The sequence below is a fragment of the Schistocerca americana genome, chromosome 1 (assembly GCF_021461395.2).
Source record: "Schistocerca americana isolate TAMUIC-IGC-003095 chromosome 1, iqSchAmer2.1, whole genome shotgun sequence".
NCBI lineage: Eukaryota > Metazoa > Arthropoda > Insecta > Orthoptera > Acrididae > Schistocerca > Schistocerca americana.
Window position 1 is genome coordinate 193,027,764 of NC_060119.1, and position 22,471 is coordinate 193,050,234.

The window sequence follows — 22,471 nt, forward strand, 5'->3', positions numbered from 1 at the left end:
ACCTTCTCATTCAGGCCCATGAATCTCCTATACAGCTTCAGTCTTTGATAGTTGTTGTCCTGTTACTACACTAAACATACCTTCAAGTCCCTGTATGTGTGTATGAAGGAAGGTGCAAGTGCAATAGTACAGTGGTCAACTTCTTGATCTGTCTGCTGCTCAATGCCTCCACTATGTAGTAACTGCTTGCCTTTATTCATCCCATTGTTATTGTATTAACTATGAAAAACATCAGTATGTAGTACATGACTACAGTTTGTCTGTAGGCATTATAATATAACCACAGTTCCTTCAGTTTTGTGCGGGCGCTGATAACCTCGCTGTTGTGCGCCCTAAAACACTAATCATCACTAATCATTCAGTTTTGTGTGTGCATAGCTTATTATTTAAAACATAAAAGTACTTGTTCTGGTAAGTGTGTAATTGTATCAGCAAATTGTTTCTGACACATAACAAGCAACTTACGTCCATAATAGTACTGATCAACTGTTTTTAGCCACCCAACATCATCATGGGAATGAGGTATGATATGTATATTAATGTATCCTGGTTCAGTAGCATGGCATGCCTGGAATGAGAAAATATTACAAAGTAAATAAAATAAATTTCTTCCAGATACAATACTGTTTATGAAAACGGTTAATCCCAGTCTAATAGGGATAAAATTTATCATTTGGTATATTCATTATAAAAAGTGAACCTTATTTTGTTTTAGGAGCTGAACAAGCATTTTGGTCTCAATAAATTCATAGCATTTGTCTTTTTAATGAATGTTGTCGAGATCTGGACTAGCAAAGACAATAAGGAAGTGACGATCCCATTCTGAGGCAGAGACTAGCAGCTTACTTTAATATTAGTTTTCAGTTTAGTAGACGAGACTGACTGTTTCACCTATCAAACTAGCATGTGTAAATAACTGCCATGCATATTTTGTTAGCCATGGTGTGACAGTAATCATTGTTTTGGAAGATTTTGTAATGGTCTCACAAATTCTTCACTTAAAACAGGATCATCATAATTCAGAACATGATACTTCTCCTCAACTGAACACTATTATTCATTCTCTCTGAAAATGTGGGGGCTGATTTCATAGCTTTCTCTATACTAGTGAGTCTGGGTTAAGCACAGTAACTAACTAAAAAATAATAAACGAAAAAGAAATTAATTCACTTGATATTGCTTTTAATTGTATTATATACAGTGAAAAATTTGGTATGTGTGGCAGATTAAAACTGCGTAATGGGCATAGACTCAGATGCCTGCTTTTTGTTGATAGTTTGCTCCCAGCTACACCTGAACACGTCTTGTGGATTGACTTAGAGGACCAAATAAACACAGGCTTCTGTCCTTTTCTGGTGCTGTGTCCCACATTGATGCAGGGTTTACTTGTTTGATTATTTATTTTGAAAGATTATAATTTTTATGCCAGGTACCCCATTTCAAATGAACTAATTCACAGATATGGTGTTAATCTTAATTTGAAGGACATGTTACCATTGTATGGGAGATGTGAACAACATAAAAATCAATATATAGTTTTTATCCATCTTCAGCAACTGTATTTGTATTTATTGAAATAAGTGGCAACCAGTTACACAAAAGACATATTCCCTTTACCAGTTTTGATACCTAGTGACCGCCTTCAGAAGGCTGTACAAAAAAGTATACCACAAATAGTAGAAATTAAGTGAGAATAAAAAAATTTAAGAGGGAAAATTTAAAAAATTTAAAAATTTGAAGATAAAAATGGTACACACTTATAATTATCACATTATTTGTGAGTGTCAAAAATAAGATGCATGTAGCAAATTGCCGTGGTCCTAAAAAATACAAGAACAACATGTAATACAATAATGGATCCATAAATGCTTGTATGTGGTACCTAGTGCCAGCACAAAAATGGTATAAGAAAGCCAAACAACAAGTGCAAACATCATGACCAAAGTTGTGCTAATCAGCTAATGACACGCAATACTTGAGGTTGGTCTCAGGGTGGGGTAAAAGTTTGATAAAATAATAAAACAAAATCTTACACAATTGCAGTTGTCATAAGGCATAAACGAAACTGTAAGTGTGCATTAAGCAGTATAATAAGCAATACATATAGACACTGATGATAAATAAAGTAAGAGGATTCCAATGACAAATGGCACTATGGATGGGAAGTTTGGGAACTAATCTCAAAACAGCTGTAGTGAGGTCAGTAGTATGCTAGCAGAGAAGCTATCAGCAAATGCCAAGTGTGAAGTGCATCACAGGGCTGGAAACTGAAACTGTAATAAGTGGAGAGATAATCCTCAATTATTGGCTAATATTAAGTGTCACGAAGTAAATTATAGAAGAAAGGAAGCATGGGCACAATTGTATACTTATATTATAGTGAAGACTATATTGTTTCACTATAACAGAAGGATGCCAGGAGAGACTGATGTGTGTATGTCTATTACTACACTACAGTGCAGAAAACTGTAGTGTGCAAAATTATGTTCCATGTTGTGAAAAATGACAGCAGTGCTTAGAACCAATATGATGAACTGCACATTAGGGCAGTTTTGAGCTTGCAGTGAAACTGTTCTGCCACTTCATTGATGGCTAGATGGTAGCTTGTAGTGTGAAGATGGTTGCATCCACACGGTAGTAAAAGTTCATAGAGAAGATGGCTTTCAGTCTACTCCCACGGTAATATCTTGCTGAAAGCTAAACCTGGAGAACTTTGCATGCACTAGTGTCGTTATGACTGACTCAGCAGATATGTCTTTGATTACAATGACTTCTCAGCACCTGATAAAATGATCAATGATCATGAGCGAATGACTTTCTCCCATGGAGTATGGTGGTGACCCTATGATATCCCTATGCATGTGAAAAAATCTTGCTGACACAGCATTGGGAAGTGAGCAATAGGCATGAAGACGTGCCTGTTCCAATGTGTGACAGTTTTTTAGTAGTCTGGACCACATGACTGTGGTAAAAACTAACTTGGCTGTGGGTCATATTCTTGGAAGTGTTAGATTATGTAGGGTCACTGCTTTCCTTTCACTACATCACACCAAACATAGTCTGGCACATTTGGGACTGAAACACATCTGAGATGCAATGCTGTTTGCTGTTCCTGTATAAGATGGCACAAGAGAAGATTTTCTTATTCCTTTGACATTAACTTTGCCCAGTGAATGGAGTTTCAACAGGCACAATTTTGAAACAGGCAACCTGCAACCAAACTGTCCACTCCTGCTATGTGACACACATCAGTTGAGAACTGTGCAATATACTTGACCTGCGTGCGCTGCCATTGTGAACTAAGATCTGTATCTTACTGAAACATAGCTGCTAGTAGCCAGTGGTCTGCAGAAATTGCAAAGTGTCTCCCTTCAATAGATGTGTGGAAATGCTTGATAGCTAACTACATAGCAAGTAACTTGTGATAAATAGCACTCCATTTTTGCTGCTTTTGAGTCAGATTATTATACATAAAAGCTTGAAACTGCCATTTTCTATCAACTTTTTGTTACAGAGCTGCACCCACTGCTGTCTGGCTTGCATCTACCATAAACAGTAAAGAGGTGCTCAGTCTTGTGTGTCCCAGCAGCGGTACCTATGATAGATGTTTCTTTAGGTCATGGAAATCTGCTTCAGCGTCTGAAGTCCACTGTATTTTACTGATTCTGTAGTATTTCTGCTGGAGAGTAATGCTGTAAGTGGCTCTTTGATGGCAGGAAGTTTAGGCAACTGATGCTGGTAATAGTTCAGCATGCTTAGGGATCTGTGAAGCCTCTTGTAACTTGTGGGAAGGGGCATTTTTGTACTGCTTTGACCCACACAGGCAATAGTGACAACCCTGCCACAGAGACCAAATATCCCAGGAATTTAATCTCACATTTCTGCAATGCACATTTTGATTCTTTAATATTTATACCATATGCCTGTGGGTATCATAAAAGCTGTTCACATCTGTGCAATATGATACAGAAGTAGAAAATACTAGAATGTCATTCATATAACAAAATACAAGTGGTATACATCTCGAAGTATCTTATGCATTAGATGTTGGCAAGTTTGGGTAGCATTTCTGAGGCCAAATGTCATAAAATTGCACTTGAATAAGCCAAATGGTATGATCGCTGCTGCTTTTTTCAGATGGAGTCATGGGAATTTGGGAAAAGCTTGATACCGTCTACTACACTGAATGTTTTGGCATTGCTAATGGTACTGTTAAAATCAGTCAAGTTTGGTATTCTAGCACTGGAATTGTGTTGGCATTGAACACCCTATGGTCTCCACATACTCGCCACGAATTATCTTTCTTATGAACTCCATGGACTGAGGAGGCCCATAGATTATCTGATCTGGTCACAATACCTGCTTTCAGTAGTCAGTCAAACTCTATTTGCACTACAAGTAGGATTTATGGAAGCAGACACTGTGGGTGGAACGTGAAGGGTTCTTCATGTGGCTTGTGGACGTGGTGTTGACTGTTTTGTGAGCATTTCTTGGTGACACAGGTGGGATGGTGAGTGCTCAAAAGCCTTGAATCAGGGAATCAAAATATGGCTCCTCAGATAGTGCTATGACATTGCCTACAGTACACAAATTGCTAATATTCATGGAGTTCACTTGCATGACACACAGACACATGTGTGTCCCATGTTGTGGTATGAAATTGGATAAAAATATTCCAGCTCCCATGACATGGTAAGGTGCTGGACAACTTTGTGTGGATCAACATACTGCGGCTCAAATGGCGCAGAAGAGGTGCTGGATATCTTTGTGCAGAAAGTCTCTGGCACGTCGTACTGTACTTGGCTGGGCGTGGAAGATGTTGTAGATGAAATCTTTCCTGTGGATACTGGAAACAACTGGCTACTGACCATGTAGGGTGTAAGTCAATAGTTATGTAAAATGTCTGCTCCCGTTATGTGATCAGGCACGTCTGAAACCACAAAAGTCCGTGGTAGCTGGAAGTTGGGATTCAGGTGTAATGCTAGGTAGAGATTCTGGAGTTGTTGACTGTAGTAAGCACATGTTGCATTGTTGCTGTCAGTGTGTGACCAGACATTCTTGGATAGATCCTACTTTGAAGTTGCGTCACTAAGAAACTCTTCATCCTGATGACTGATCCTACATGAACAATTGCTGTGACTGGTTGACAGCACATAACGTGACATTGACACATCTTCTTATCACGCTGTGGTCTGGGCACCTGTGCTGTTGCTGCACGATGTTAGCTCTCTTTGATGCCCATCACAGAAGTTTGGATAGTTGCTGGGCTGAGAGCACTGATGGGCACAATTGCTGAAACATCTATGCTACCAGCAATATTGTTCCAGCGAGTTCTGTACGATGAATTTTTCAGTTTCTTCCCAACAGCGACTTTGTAGCTGCTGTTTGTACTTGCACATTGAATTTTGCCACTTGTGCTGTTAGCTACTCCATGGTGGGCCCAGTCGATGCTTGTTGTTGGTGTGAAGTATTCATGAGTGTTCTGGGGGCAGTGATGTCCACTTCCAAAACTAGGCACATTCTGGGGTCTCCACATTGGCTGTTGTTGATTCTCGCACTTGCCGGAACTTCACTTAAGTTGTTTACAATCGTGTCTGGGTTCTTTGCAATGGCAAGTCTGTTTGTGCTGCAATGACTGTGGATGTTGGCTGGAAGTTTACAAAGCCATAAAGTACATAAAGATTGTTCAGACAGATACTCATGGCCTGCTAATGTACGCAGAGTTTTGAGTGCTAGTGACAGAGTTTTGTTTGACACATTTTAACCTCCAAAAGTTTTTTTTGTAATTGCAGCTCTGATGATAACATGTAATGATGTGTGAGAGCTTCTTTCAGTGCAGCGTAACTTTATTGTGACAATGTTTCTTCTATTTCCCCTATCACTTCTAAATCCTGATATAAAATATTAAATCTATCAGTGGTATTGGACATCCTACACTGTTGAAATATTCATTCGGCCTGCAAGAACCAGAGCTGAGATCACGTCAGCCAGAATACAGGAAGCCTAACATCTCCACATCATACGCATGTACTCTCATATCGTCCATTTTCACCTATCATTCCATATTGTGGCAGATTAATAATTGCAGATGATGATCCTGAGTCAAGCAGTAAGTATTAGTCCATCTTGATTCCAGTTTCCAGCACTTGTGTCGATGAGTCCGTCGTTCCCGAAGATATGTTCACATCGTCATTCTTTTTCTTTTTTGGGGTCACCCCTATGGCATCGTGTATGTTACATTTTTTCCGCATAAATTTTTTGCTCAGTTATCTTACAAATAAAATTTCTTGGATTCACGTAAGATATAACGAAACGAGTGGAAACAACTGTAGACAACTGTAGCCATGTTGCCTGCAGCAAAGATATGAGTACCTCTGTATAGTTCATGGTGAGTTCACTCACTCATTGTGGTGAAGTGGATTGGGGATGTCGCCAAGCTATTTTTATATGATCTTCAGTTTCGAACATGCTTTGCCAAAGAACTAAATCAGAGGTGGTACCAATGAGCTCTGCAGTTGGTTTAAAAATGCTAGTTAGAGCCTACCTGGTAATCACTTTACCAGTTCTTACACTCCCCTCACGTGATTGACGCGCAGCAATAATACCTTCCTGCTCTTCCTAAACTTTTTCGTCTTAGACTTAACTTGTACTTGTTACCGTGTCCTGTCAAACTGCTTCTGAATTTCTAGGATTGTCTGAACACTTTTGTCTAAAGTCTGCACAGCACTGACGCCACTGAAGATAGCTAGACTGAAGGCAGCGGCATCAAAATTTTGTAGTGTCTAGTGCACCTTTTCACTGATTTACAAAGTTTGTATGAGTTATATCTTCCTTGCACGCTGTGTGAATCCTTAGTGGACACAGGAGCGTGGAACAGATGCCATCCATGAACAAGGGACTCAAATATTAATTTATTCTATAGCTAATATCTAACTAAAACAATGCATGACTTCGTTGCTGAAGCAGCAGCGTCAGTTGACCCCACGAACATGCAGAAGTGCCATAACACGACGTGGCATGTCTGAAATAGTGCTGGATGGAACAGACACCAAGAATCCTACAAGGCTGTCCATAAATCCGTGAGAGTACGAGGGAGTGGAGATCTCTTCTCAACAGCACATTGCAAGGTATCCCAGATATGCTCAATAATGTTCGTGTCTGGGGAGTTTGGTGACCAGCGGAAGTAAAAAATGGTTCAAATGGCTCTGAGCACTATGGGACATAACATCTGAGGTCATCAGTCCCCTAGAACTTAGAACTACTTAAACTTAACTAACCTAAGGATATCACACACATCCATGCCCGAGGCAGGATTCGAACCTGCGACCGTAGCGGTCACGCGGTTCCAGATTGAAGCGCCTAGAACCGCTAGGCCACAACGGCCGGCCCCAGCGGAAGTATTTAAACTCAGAAGAGTGTTCCTGGGTCTACTCTGTAGCAATTATGGACATGTCGGGTGTCACATTGTCCTGCTGGCATTGCCCAAGTCCGTCAGAATGCACAATGGACATGAACTGATGTATGTGGTCAGACAGGATGCTTACGTCCGTGTCACCTGTCAAAGTCGTATCTAGACGTATCAGGGGTCCCATACCATTCCAACTACACACGCCCCACACTATTACAGAGCCTCCACCAGCATAAACAGTCCCCTGCTGACATGCAGGGTCCACGTATTCATGAGGTTGGTACACGCCCAACCGCTCGCTACAAATTGAAAAGTGTTTCATCCGACCAGGAAACATGTTTCCTGTCATCAACAATCCAATAGCGGTGTCAACGAGCCCAGGTGAGGTTTGAAGCTTTGTGTCGTGCAGTCATCAAGGGTACACGAACGGGCCTTCGGCTCCGAAAGCCCATATCGATGATGTTTTGTTGAATGACTCGCACGCTGACGTTTGTTGATGACCCAGAACTGAAGTCTGCAGCAGTTTGCTGGCCGGTGTGGCCGAGCGGATCTAGGCGCTACAGTCTGGAACCACGCGACCACTACGGTCGCAGGTTCGAATCCTTCCTCGGGCATGGATGTGTGTGATGTCCTTAGGTTAGTTACGTTTAAATAGTTCTAAGTTCTAGGGGACTGATGACCTCAGAAGTTAAGTCCCATAGCGCTCAGAGACATTTCAACCATTTTTTTTTTTTTTTTTTTTGCAGCAATTTGCGGAAGGCTTGCACTCCTGTCACGTTGAACGATTCTCTTCAGTCGTCGTTGGTCCAGTTCTTGCAGGATCTTTTTCCGACCGCAGTAGTGTCGAAAATTTGATGTTTTGCCGGATTCCTGATATTCACGGTACACTCGTGAAAAGGTCGTACTGGAATATCCCCACTTCCTCGCTACCTCCAAAATGCTGTGTCCCATCGCTCGTGCGCTGAATATGACACCACTTTCAAACTCACTTAAATCTTGATAACTTACCATTGTAGCAGCAATAACGGATCTAACAACTGCATCAGACATTTGTTGTCGTTTATAGGTGTTTCAGACCGATGCGTTGTCTCCTGCCTGTTTACATACATATGTATTTGAATAAGCATGCCTATACCAGTTTCTTTGGTGCTTCAGTGTAAAAAAGTACAAGTAAACTAAAAAAAGTAGGGACCTGAGGGTGTCCTGTCGTTAGGATTGCCGTATCTAGCTGGGACCTCGTTGGGACGCTCTTGAGATGGGGGTGCAGAAATAAAGTAAAAAATTTATTAAATATAATTACTTTTTATTTAGGACACAATTAAACGGAACTTGTTGCGGCAGAAGTAGTTGGTACATTATATTTTTCGGAAGATTTCATCTTTTTCAACAAGTCTTTATTCCCTTTTACGTATTTATAAAACTCCGTGCAAGTCAGGCTGTAGTTAAACTGGCGCTGTTAAGATTGATTCCACAGTCCCTGGCGGTAGTCGATTTCTTTCACTGGCCGATATCAGTGAAAATACTCTTCCCACAGTGGCGCTATGTGCGGGAATAGAAAACAAATACTCGCATGATTTTAGCAGTTGGCATTTGCGTTCAGGATTTTCGATTTCATTAGGAAAGTAAATCCACCTTTCTTCCACGGAGTGTTTAGACTACTACTTTTCCGAGTCACGTATAGTTTCTAAAAAGCTCTTTATATACCTATATTCCTGAAAACAATTGTTGCCTGAAAACTTCACACCACTTTTGGTCATGTATGTAATAGTGTTTTCAATCATCATCCAATCTGGGATTTCTCATAGCGTTATCCAATCAAAGACTTGATATTTATTAAACAGATGGCGTTACTTCAGTACTTGGGCCCATTTCGTGACAGTGTTTTGTGAAATCGGTACAAAATTTGGTCTTGCACAGGATGTCGAGGCAGGAAGCTCCTTAAAGGTGACTGTCTCGATATATCGGGGCGGATGGCAACCATACATGTCATACTCATGTAGGGGCAAGAGGCAGTTATAGAAAAGTAGGGACGATCCGTACAAGATCGGTACAGGTGGCAACTCTAAAGGCCATTTCCTTAACTGATTGTATTACAACACTCTACATGAAAACAAGAGTGACATTCCTTTCATTGATTCCTGACAGTTCTGCAGCAGTTTGTAAAGCTGGTCCATTTGGAAAATCAATTTTTGTTTAACTCTTAGCTTCCCAGGTGATTTTTTTTGACATTCTCTGTCCCAAGCGCAGTCTAACATACTGCTATGTTTAAATAGCCATAAAAATTGCATTCAGCCGTTTCAGTGAAGCAGTTCATTTTTTTGTGTAAGAGATTACGTTAATACCACACAAAAAATATATTCAAATAAATTTTAAAGTTTATTTTTACGAAAAAACGCATTTAAACAAAAAACCACAAAGTCAACATAATATTACATAATAATGTTAATGCTATGAAAACTCAAATATCCTGCACTATAAATTTTACTTTTTGATATATTTTTATTGTTTATTATACATGTAACAATTAAAACATAAAAAACACCCTTAAAACATTGAAAAAATTAGAATCACACTAATAATTTTTAGGGTTTTAGTTTTCTTTGCAAAGGTCTTCTTTGCACTCGCTTGAAAGTTTTGTAGAGAAATCAAGTTAGATTGGCTTCTTGCAACAATGACAAATACACACATTAAAAAAAGTTTTGCATAACCCTGGTTCTCAGAACTCCTGATGTTGACTGTGATATTGTATCACAGACACAGTTCCTTAGACTGTTGAGGGATATCACTAACCCCCCCCCCCCCCCAAAAAAAAAAGATGTAAACAACGATGCATGAGCAACGCCACCTAGAGAGAAGGTCTGAGTGCTCCCTTCGAACAGCATGACGGGTAGCCAAGAGTAGTCATAACAAAAGGAAGCAAGAAGTGTGTTATAACGTTGTGCTGTGCATGGGAGCATGTGAATGCAGCACAACGTAACTGTTTTCGAACGTTTTTAACGTTATTTGTGTGATGCACAGTTCGAATTTGTGTTAGTGACAGACAAAATGCCATACAGATGTTGTGTGACCGGGTGGAAAGGCAATTACCCGACGGGACCGAAAGTGCAAATTTTTTCATTTCCAAAGGAAGAAAAATTATTAGAAAAGTGGAAACGGGCTATCCCAAGGGAAAATTTAACAATCAGCAAAACAACGAAGGTAACTAATTTAAGTTCATGTACGATTATACTGTAATATAAAGTAAACAATGTGAGCCATAACCTTAAATTTACACATCCTCTGGCACTTACTGTGTTAATCTTCTGAGAGTATTGTATTATTATTGTTATTACCGCCACTAATGTACCTTAAATTCTGTAAGGGGAAATTAAAGCTCAAAACGTATCCATTGCAATTTTGATTTTCTACGTTCTCGCTGAATTCTCAGAAGTTAAAGGACATTAAACGCCAATTTCTGTTGAGTTATGAGCGTAACACTAATATTTACTTACTTGTTTTTATTTCCTGTCCGATTTTAGTTGTTTGCTTTCCATGAAAGTGAAGCCTAATATGGAACAAGAGCGAATCATTATGTGGTTCGGCATTTTCCACGTAATGTGTTTAAAGAGATTGTTTTGTTATTGATTTAGAGAACTGCATTTGAGGAGTTACATTACTATGTCAGCAGACCTGCTCTTCTAAATCTAACAAGGCGTTGTGTTTAGCAGGTTTAGATGTTTAGGCCTGTTAGCTTTTCACCATGTTTATCATAGCTTCATCAATTGAAGTTATACATGTATGCAGCTCTCTGTGATTTTAAATAGGCTACTATAGGGAGAACTGATATTGGTCTATAGTTACCTTGTATGTCCCTGTCACCATTTTTGTGTATTGAAAGTGTAACTATAATTTTAAGGCATTCAGGGAAAGGATTATCATCAATAATTTTATTTACAAAATGGAGCATTGGCTTTCTAATTTCCATAAGTATACATTTTAGAACCGAGTTGCTGTGCCCATGGTAGTCCTCTGTTCTGGAGCTGTTCAGCTTGTTTTCTGAGTTGGGAAGATCTGTAGCAGTAGTTTTTCTCCAACTGATTCTTTTATTTGTTTTACTCTGTAATTGCAAAAGGAAGGCCCCCACTTAAGATGCATCATCACTTTGTGATACAAGGAAACTTTCAGAGTTCACAAAATATCCATTGAAGTTAATTGGGATAGTGATTTCTTCCCTTCCTATGTTTGTTTCACTTTTTATGACGTTCCAGGATGGTTTACATTTCTTTTTAGAATTTAAAATGTACTCATTGATTTTTGCTGCTTTGCTGCTTTAATTTCAAATATGTACATTTCTCTCAAGCTTATAGAGTTGTTCTTGTTCTTACAACTGTCAGCAGTTACGTTCTTCACCAGCAGTATGATATCCTCATTTTACTGAGTTGTGGTGTGGGTAAATTTTTTAGTGTGTGGTTAGTGATTATGGTATTGCCAGTGTGTCATCTTTAGAAACAAGAGAGCTGTTACTGCCTAGTGTGTGCTTCATGATGGAAATGAATGTGTAGAAGCTGGTCAGTGTAATGGACCATTCAATTAGTTTGAAGTCATTTCTCATTCTTTCAGTGTTCTCTTCATTGAGAATTCTGTATTTAGTTAACATCTTGAAATTATCAGTAGACAGTTTTCCATCTTCGAGCCATATGCCATCATGTCATATATTCCTAATTTGATGGTATCACATTCTGCTTATTTCTGCTCATTGCCATGCCATGCTTCCATCCTGGTTGGTTTTTTATTTAAGCAACATAAATTCATTGAGCTTACCACATTCAGCAAATACCATTTTTTCTCTTTACTTTGTGGCGACGTCATTTATCCACTGCGCCAAAAACAGCTGGTGAAAGCTGCAGCTGATAGATATTTATCTTTGCCGTAGTCGGCTTGGTTACGAGTTGTTTATTCTTGTTAGTTTTTGATCTGTGCTTGAAAAATAAAATGTTTTCTCATCTCATGAAAAAGCTGCTACTTCCTAAAATATAAAGGCTCCCATAGTGGTGACCCCGAAAAATCGTAGCAGAAGCATAAAGAAAATATATATACCGACGAGAATAATGAATTCAGAGACAAAAGCATGGGGCAGTGGAATCAAGATTGAAGACTACAGTCTGTTCGACCAAGGATCGCGGTCCACACCCTTTGATTCGCCACAAAACGGAACGACAGATGTTAACGCAAAAGATGGGAGTACCTACGCGCGACACGGAAATGTTAAGCTTTCCGCGTTCTGGCCGACGGGCCCACAGCTTTGGTTTACGCAGGCTGAATGCATATTTCGGCAGCGTGGGGTGTCTAACAACATTGACAAATTTAATGTAGTGGTTTCACATCTAAATTTGGAAGTGATAGAGCAAGTAGAAGAAACCTTGTCGCAACAAAATTACTTTTTGCTAAAGGAAGCTCTCATACAGCATTATACGTTGTCACCAGATTTGCGACTACAAAAAATTTTCGCATACGAAGATTTGGGCGACAAGACTCCGTCACAAGTACTCAAAGCCTTACGTACATTAGCCGGCCCGGAACTCCTGCCTGAAGAGTCTTTACGTCTAATATGGCTTCGTAAACTTCCTGCCAACATCCGTGCTGTCATTGCAGCAGAAACAGACTTACCATTGCAAGTCTTAGCAAAAAAGGCAGACACCATCGCAAACACCTTAACCGAAGTTTCTGCGTGTTCCGAATTCAACTACAGTCAGGATAGAGGCCCAAGAACGTGTAGTGTGATGGAATCTGACGTCAGTGAGCTAGGAACATGCAATAATACTTCCCAACAGCAGTGCTCATCGACCGAACCCACCATACAGCAACTGGCAGCACAAGTGGCAAAACTCAACGTGCAAGTAACTTCACACCACCAGTAGCTACGAAGTCGCAGTTGGAAAAGACGAATAAATGCTATCCAACAGGATTTGACAGATCAATGGTGCTGGTACCACAGACGCTTCGGTAACACTGCCCGTCAATGTATTCAACCCTGCAGCTACCCAAATTTAAAAGGCGGGCGTTAAGGGGCGCTAACGTTCGTCAACAACAACATAGGCGCCCGAGTCATAGCGTGATTCAAAGAGGTGAAAACGCCACGGTATCTCCAGTCAACCAATCACACCGATTGTTCGTGTTGGACCTCTCTTCAGGTGAGAAGCTTCTGATTGACACAGGTTCAGAAGTCAGTGTTTATCCAAGAAAGAGAGGTGATATACTCACTTCAACAACGCAACATTTGCTGACTGCGTCAAACAATTCCAGAATATCTACCTATGGTGAGAAACAGTTGGCATTACATCTGAATACCAACTTCCATCCAAAATGGACTTTTGTGGTTGCTGATGTGACGAGTCCTATAATTGGAGCGGACTTTTTACGGAACTACCGACTTATGCTCGACCTGGTTAACCGTCGTTTGGTGACAGTTCCCACAGAAGGGATATTACCTACTGCGTCTTCCGCGTCGGTTCAAGTTCAGTGCGATGTGGCCGTGTCTTTCCGCACGAAGATTTCCGGCTCCTCTACCGCGTCATCCGCGTCGGGATATTGTGATATGATTTCGTACCCACAACTAAGCGGGGCGCACACGTGTGCGTCACGCAAGGAGACACCCGACAGTCGTAACGATTCGTATACTGTAGGCAATATCAGAGCACTGTCGGAGGAATCACTTTTTCGTACACTGCTTCAAGACTTTCCAGCACTTAGCGAACCCGTCAACGCAACCAGGAAATGCAGACACAATACTCAACACCACATCAGCACGACACAAGGTCAACCCGTTGCCTTCCGCCCGCGGCGTCTGCCTCCAGAGAAGCTGCTCGCGGCGCGAGCTGAGTTCGACAGACTTCTAAAAACAGGTATTGTAAGTAGGTCTGATAGTTCATGGGCATCTCCAATTCACATGGTCCGTAAAAAAGACAATTCATGGAGAGTATGTAGAGACTACAGGGCGCTTAATGCCCGCACAATTCCGGACCGCTACCCAGTACCCAATGTGACTGATTTTAACAGTACGATTAGCAATGCCAAAATATTTAGTGTGATTGATTGCGCCAAAGCATTTTTCCAGATTCCCATGGCTCCATCTGACATTAAAAAAACAGCAGTTATCACACCATTCGGTTTGTTTGAGTGCAATTTTATGCCATTTGGCCTCAGAAACGCTGCCCAAACATGGCAAAGGTTCATGCATGAGGTGCTTCGAGAATTACCATTCGTATTTTGTTATATGGACGACATTTTAGTATTCTCTGGTTCTGTATATCAGCATGTCCAACATCTGCGGCAGCTTTTCCGCCGTCTGACAGAGTATGGCATAATTATTAACGAAACAAAGTGCACGTTTGGAAAACGCGAGGTTAAGTTCCTGGGATATTTGGTTTCAGCAGCAGGCCTGTCACCTTTGCCTGAGCGGGTTGAAGCAGTACAACAGATGCCCCTTCCCACAACTTACAAAGGACTTCGCAGATTTTTAGGCATGCTCAACTATTACAGACGTCACTTACCTAAATTAGCTGCCGCCCAAGAGCCACTCACAACGTTACTTGCAGGTAAAAATACAACAGGAAATCGTAAAATTCCATGCAGTCCAGATGCTGAAGCAGCTTTCCATGACTTAAAGAAATGTCTTTCTCGGGCAACACTACTGGGACATCCAAGATTGAGCGCTCCTTTAGCGCTCATGGTTGATGCGAGCCAAACAGCAGTGGGTGCAGCGCTACAGCAAGAAGTTGATGGCAGATGGCAGCCGCTCGCATTTTTCTCTAAAAACCTGACTCGACAGCAGCAAAAATGAAGTGCTATTGACCGTGTGTTGCTTGCTATTTACTTAGCCATAAAGCATTTTCGCACGTCTGTCGAAGGGAGGCACTTTGCAATTTTTACTGATCACAAGCCGTTAGTAGCTATATTTCAACGAGACACAGAGCTCAATTCACCATGTCAGTGCAGGCAAGTCGAGTACATTGCACAGTTCACAACTGACGTGCGTCACATTTCAGGAAAAGACAACCTGGTCGCAGATTGCCTGTCTAGGAATTGTGCCAGTTTAAATTCAATTCGTTGGACCGAGCTAGCGTCTAAACAACGAGAACATCCTTGCGCCGTCTAATAGAGGAACAGAGAACTGCGCTGCAGCTCAGACGTGTGCCTGTCCCAAATGTTCCAGGCGGAATTTGGTGTGATGTAGCAAAAGGAAAGGAGCGACCTTACATACCAGAACAATATCGTCGCGAGATTTATAGTGCACTGCATAACCTATCACATTCAGGAGTACGAGCTACAGCCAAGTTAGTTTCCTCCAAAGTAGTGTGGCCTGGAATACAAAAAGACTGTCGTGCATGGGCGCGTGCATGCCTAACATGCCAGCGTAATAAAATCAGCAGACATGTCTTTGCACCTATTGCTGACTTCCCGACGCCATCTGCAAGATTTTCACATGTACATGTGGACATTGTGGGCCCGCTATCATGCTCTTCAGAACAACGCTATTTGCTCACAATCATTGATCGTTTTACCAGGTGGCCAGAAGTAGTTGTAATACAAGACATTTCTGCGGAGTCGGTTGCAAAAGCACTGTTGCATTCATGGTTCTCCAGGTTTGGCGTTCCGCAAAACATAACAACAGATCGCGGAAGGCAGTTTGAAAGCCAACTTTTCAATGAACTTTTACTACTGTGCGGGTGCAACCAACTACACACCACAAGCTATCATCCATCTAGTAATGGAATGGTGGAACGACTACACCGCACTCTCAAAGCTGCATTAATGTGTAGTTCCACTTCATGGCCTGAAGCACTACCGCTGGTCCTACTCGGATTGAGAACGGCCGTGAAGGAGGACTTACAACGCTCTTCCGCAGAATTGGTTTATGGCGAGCAATTGAGGGTTTCTGGAGAATTTATCGTTCCAGCATCTACACAGCCGTTCGCCCCTGAGCTATGCACGCAATTCGCGAGACAACTCAGCGTTAGAATGAGAAACATCAAATCCACTAACCCTGTCAGACATGGAGACCGGAGAGTGTTTGTACATAAAGACCTGCAAGCAACGTCCCACATGTGGCTTAGGGATGTTACGGTGCGCCCGCCGCTTGTTTCGCCTTACTCTGGACCATACAGGGTAATCGCAAGAGGAAGCCACAGCTTCAAAATCGATAAGGATGGTAAAGAAGAGACAGTCTCAAATGAGCGGCTTAAACCTGCTTACACCGAAGAGGGTACACTCCTTCCTCGGTCTGCAAAATCACCCTCAAACGTGGAGGCCAAAGAAACAACAGATAGTCTCGCCGAGCCCTCGGTTTCAGAAGAGGACAACGAAGCAGCAAGTGCAGAACAGGAGCAGCCATTGCCTGCACCAGATGTTTTCACGAGAGCTGGTAGAAAAATCAAGTGCAAGTTTCCCCACATAGCTGGTGCACCCGGTTTCAAAAGGAGGGGGGCTGATGTGGCGACGTCATTTATCCACTGCGCCAAAAACAGCGAGTGAAAGCTGCAGCTGATAGATATTTATCTTTGCCGTAGTCGGCTTGGTTACGAGTTGTTTATTCTTGTTAGTTTTTGATCTGTGCTTGAAAAATAAAATGTTTTCTCATCTCATGAAAAAGCTGTTACTTCCTAAAATATAAAGGCTCCCATAACTTTTTATTTCTGGGTTAATATCCCCAGTGACAAAATTTTTGTAATGGTGATATTTTGGAGTCATTAGAATTAAAGTGGAGAACCTTCTTGTGACTGTTTCTTCATCAGTAGCTGGCATTTGGTAAATAGATGCAATAAGAAGTTTGTGAGTGTGAAATGCCACAGCAGATGCTTCAAAAACATAACTTGTTGTCACTGAATAAGCAAATTGTACAAACAAGTTTTTATCTGTACTTTTAATCCAATGTTCAGTCAAATAGAGATTTCTGCACTTAATTTCATCCAGCCAGTACTGGAATTAAGTAACTATACTACTTAAGGATTGAACATTTACATGTAACAAAATTAACTCATTTTCGCTACAACAAGGAAGTGGGCCTAGTTTTTTCATTAAATTTTAGTGTGTCTTTTGTATTATGTTCTGATGTTCTTTGTCATTGCCAAGACTAATATATCTCTGGCTTTGTCAGGCTTATACATTTCTCTGATCAAGTTCTGATGGTTGAGACATGTGGTACTACTTGCTAGTGCAGGCCAATGTATTATTTCCCATGTTTTATACTTTTTGGATTAGTTTTAATAAATGAACTGCTCTAGAAAGAGAATGTAGTACTCACAGTGCTCAAGATATTTTCAAAAAGTAATGATGACCTCAACCAGCTTTTTTAATAACGTGACTTGGGAAAGAACAGGTAGTCTTATATGAATGGTCAGACAGTGAGGTCAAAGATAACTCAACTAATAGTTCCTAAATATCTGCCAGAAATAGTTATAAAATGTAATATTCAGTATTTACATATATGAAAGTTTCTTTTGAATTTAGTCCCTCAGTAATATTAGTTCATTTACTAAGATCATTGTAATTGGTCCTGCATTGTCATGTGGATTATTGGTTGTAGGTGTGTGAACAGCATTTTCACCCTCATGAAATTATAACAACATCTCAAGATATCAGAAGAAATGGAGACGTTCCTCGCACACTTGCAAGACCAAGTTTGCTTTCAACAGCAGTTCCTTCTGTTTTTCCAAACTGCCCTCACTATTTGAGCAAACCTTCAAGCTACAGAATTGGCCCTGAGGTAAAGAGACAGAAACTTGAAGAGCAAAATATTCAGGCAGGTGTTCAGGATAGTCTGAAGGAAAGGGAAATATATTTAAAAGCTCAGACCATTGCATCACTGTGTGAGTTAAAGGCAAAACTGTCAATGTTAAAGCTATCTGGTTTCTGGAGTATCATTACAAAACCTACATCTGTATTGTTTGCAAACATTGAGACAGTTCCTTCTCCTGTAATAAAATATTCTGTTCTTGTTAGTGAAGGCCTTGATGTATCAGTATTTGTCCTGAACAAGCAAAGAAACAAAATAGGACTAAATGGGGACAAGGTTTTAACAAGGGTTTCAAGCATTGTTGAATTAGGTAATCTGTTAGACTGTGTGGAAAAAGCTGACATGCAGATTAATGTTCCAAATAATATTGAACAAATTTTGAGTTATGTATGTGACATTCTGCAGACACTTAATTTATCTGAGTATGAAAAGAGCAAAACATACACTTTATCATTGAACAGTTGACATTACTATCATCAAAGAAAATTTCATACACTCCATCATTCATGATATTTTCTTGTTTACCTTACAGTATTTCCGCATGTGCTTATAGGTTTAATAGAGATTATGGGTTTTTTGTAGGCCCTCATCCATCAACAATTCAAAGAGTATGTTCTAATATTAACATAGGCCCCCAGAAAGAGCAATCTGAAAATAATTTTTTATCATATGCGAGAGGTAAATTTTAATTTCTTGAACCACATGAGTATCATGTCAACCTTTTAATAGATGAGATACATCTAAAAGAATATTTTGACCATAAAGGAGGAAGTGTTGTTGGTATGGTTAATGGTGAATGTTTGACAGCAAATTCTGCTTATGTTTTCACGATCAGCAGTATACTGAGTAACTTTAGAGATGTTGTCCATATTTTACCAGTCAAGAAATTAACAGGTGATAATTTGCATCAATGGATCAAAAGAATAATATTGGGTCTTGAAGATACAGGATTCAAAGTACTGTCTGTAATTTCAGATAATAATTGAGCTGCTCAGGGGAACAAAGTGGTAAGCGCCAAAATCGCAGTTTCGAGGTACAGCGCATCTAAAGTTTCAATTGACCTGCAAATCTGAATAATTTTTTTGAACAGTCCTTTTACTCTGTAGTGATTCTAACATCTATCTTCTACTATACAGACATAAATGAAACTCAGAACTGACTAAAACAAATGAAATATACAAAAATTATTACATTACCATACACCATTAACACCACATAGTGATAGAACATTACATATTAAATTTTACAGTAAATCTTCAACACTTTACTGAAACTGCAAAATCATTCATCACTCTCATTACTAATGTCTTTTTCATCCAAAACTGTTAGCTTTAGTGACAGGAAAAATCTATGGTGGACAGGAGGTATGTAATTTAGGAGCGACAGGACGTCAGCAACTTTCTTCTTTCCAATAAGCCTTGTCCCATTGTATTTAAGTCGAAGCGTAGGAACTGGTCCTTGCCTTCCACGTTTCCTGAAGCTTATTTCATGCCAAATATCACAACAAAATGCCTCGCTGATGAATAAAGATGATGGATTTTCGGAGGTCACCTTCCACATACATACTTTCCTTACGTTGACATTTCGACCATCAACTCTCTTCTTTCTGAAGACAAACGCTTCTCTAGAGTGTCGTATTTGATAGAAATCCTCTCTTTTCATATAATATACAAGCAATAGATACTTCTCAGCAGGCTTCTTGATGATCTCGCTCCACTGATCTGGACTGTACACATCTTGTACTTGTCGGCGAACGTAATTTTCAATTGTCGCGAAATCTCTATCGGACGGCAACATTGTGTGCCCGCTCACGGGGAAGTGGTGTTCAACTACACGACATCTACCAGTTTAAATTAGATATTTCCAAAACAGTACCATGTTCCAGTTCTTATTTTGGCCACAGCAGTTATCAGATATCGCAATGAGAGTCTCTCCTTTTATGTCGTTTTCCTCAAAGTAACGTAAAAGGCAGCTCAAAATTTCCTCTGATCCACGGGTAGCAGTAGTCTCATTCCACAAAAAGCAGTGCCATTTCTTCTTGACACAATCATGAACATTGAGATTGTACAACCAAGTCTTCATGTTGTAAAAAGCTGGACCACAACTTAGGAACTGGGAGAGTGTGCTGCAAGTCAAAAGTCACAACATGTAGATTACTGTCTGCTTCTGGTCGTTTTGTCTGGATGGCAATGTTAGCTTGCCCTGCTTCTGCCCGACGTTGGTGTAATTCCAACTGATGCTCCAACCTTACTTTCAGTTGGGGGCCATCAGTGCTCTCAATTTGCAATTTGAGCATGTCATAAGTCTTACACGTATCATTCTTTGGTGACTTTACTCCTATGTTATACTCTTCAGTGAAAATTCGCCTGTACTTGGCTGCAGATACAGGCTCATAGGACATCTCCTTGGAGAAAACATTCTTATAGTGCTCGTAACAGGAGGCGATTGTTGCATGTGTGCCCAGGTACGATCTGGCACGACTGTTTCAGCGTCTGTAATGACTCTCGTATTTCGGTATTTTGTCGTGTTCCCTGACATGGTTAACACTAGTTTCAGAGTAAGCATGCGGACGTACGGTATGCTTGCCTCGTTTGTCCTGGGGTGGCATGGTCGATCCGGATGCGATTTTCTTCTGTATATTTTCGACATGACCGCGATTGTTATGTAGACCATGAATGGCAAGAAAAGCTTTCTTGCATACTTTTATATCACTGCCACTAACTTTTACGCTGTCGGAAATAGTACAGTTTCTCTGGGAATTTTCTCCAGCTGCTTTTCGGCGACGTGCAACAGTATTAGATTTCATTGCACCAAATAAGAATGCATTTTGAATGTTAAAATCACCTACTTCCCAAAATGTTTTGAATAGTTTCATCACATTTAAATCTCCTACTTTTTCGAAACATTTACGAGGGCATTGGCAATTAGGTCCCACAGTTGTTTTACTTAAGGTTGCTCCTGTACGAGAAACATACTCTTCGACCAAATTACGCCTCTTCGGTTTAATTTTGCGTTGAGAATCGACTCTCAGCCTTTTCCGAGACGATCTTTTTGTCTGTTGGAGGGCCCTTCCTGAATGGTTTCAGCAGGAGCGATACACTGTTCGTTGGTTTGTGCAATATGATCTGATTCGCTATTAACCTGTATAACAACAAAAACTGCTATTACCGTTACCATTATTATTATTACACGTAACAATATAAATGTGAAATTCGCATTCACGCACCACTTATCCAAAAAAAAAAAAAAAAAAAAAAAAATGTAGCCATTTTAAAATAACCTCAAAATTAACGTACTTCAGGAACATAATGGTATGTACATGCACTTACCATTATGTTCGTGAAACGTACTAAAGACAGTATATTTACAAAATAACATACCTCTGAGTCATCTGAATCGTTAGGAATGTATTCTGGATCCCTCTCGAAGATATTAGTATCATTGGAAGTATATTCCTCGTCTTCTGCCATGTTCACTGTTGCCATAATTTCGGAGATGTTTTTACTTGCCGCCATTCTCGCTGTCACTTACCATTATGTTTCCGCAACAGATGGACAGTGGCGCTTACCATTAAGCTCCGCCCTGACATCTGTTGAGTGAATTTGGAACTACTAGTAAGTTTACTGCATTGTGCATCCCACAGGTGGTGTCATTAGCCATCTACCGCAAAATATACGGCGATGGCGCTTACCATTGTGTTCCCCCGAGCAGCTCAATTCCATTAATAGAAGGGCAGTGTCATCATTTTCAAATCCCTCTTCAGTCTCTTATGTATATAACCATCCTAAAGATTCAATGAGACCATTGTTTTTTGTAATTGACTCTGTACACATTATGAAGCGCATTTGGCATAATTGGTTAAAGCAAAAAAATAATTCCTGTATGACTTACCCCACATTTCAAAAAAATGATTCTTGCATACATTATGCCTGTTTTGATACCTTACTGAGGCTATATGACCTTGAACATGAAAAACTGGCAAAATATTGTTATGGTCTGACTTTGAAAGCTATGAGACCAAATAACTTTGAAAAACAAAATGCTAAACTAGCTCTGCAAATTTTCTGTGATGTCACAGCTAATGCCCTTCAAACACTGGTTCCAAAGCACTCCTTAGTTCACTGTATGGAAACAGCAAATTACATTAGTTTGTTTACCAAATGATGGAAAATAGCGAATGTGAAAACATCATTTAAGGGTAATAGGTTAAACGATGAATTCATGAGCCCTTTAAAACAATGTACAATAGATGACCCCAAGTATGCTTATCTTACAGGAATGTTAGAATGGCT

The 22,471-nt window shown here is 40.3% G+C and overlaps 1 protein-coding gene across 1 annotated transcript in view; it reads right to left on the reverse strand.

Annotated features, from left to right (window-relative positions):
* Positions 1-22,471, reverse strand: part of LOC124616675 (lysosomal alpha-mannosidase-like) — a 136,565-nt gene that overhangs the window by 97,744 nt on the left and 16,350 nt on the right. Inside the window, exon 2 of the mRNA XM_047145044.1 lies at positions 466-568. Coding sequence (XP_047001000.1) covers positions 466-568 — 103 coding nt within the window. The remainder of the gene's footprint in view (positions 1-465; positions 569-22,471) is intronic.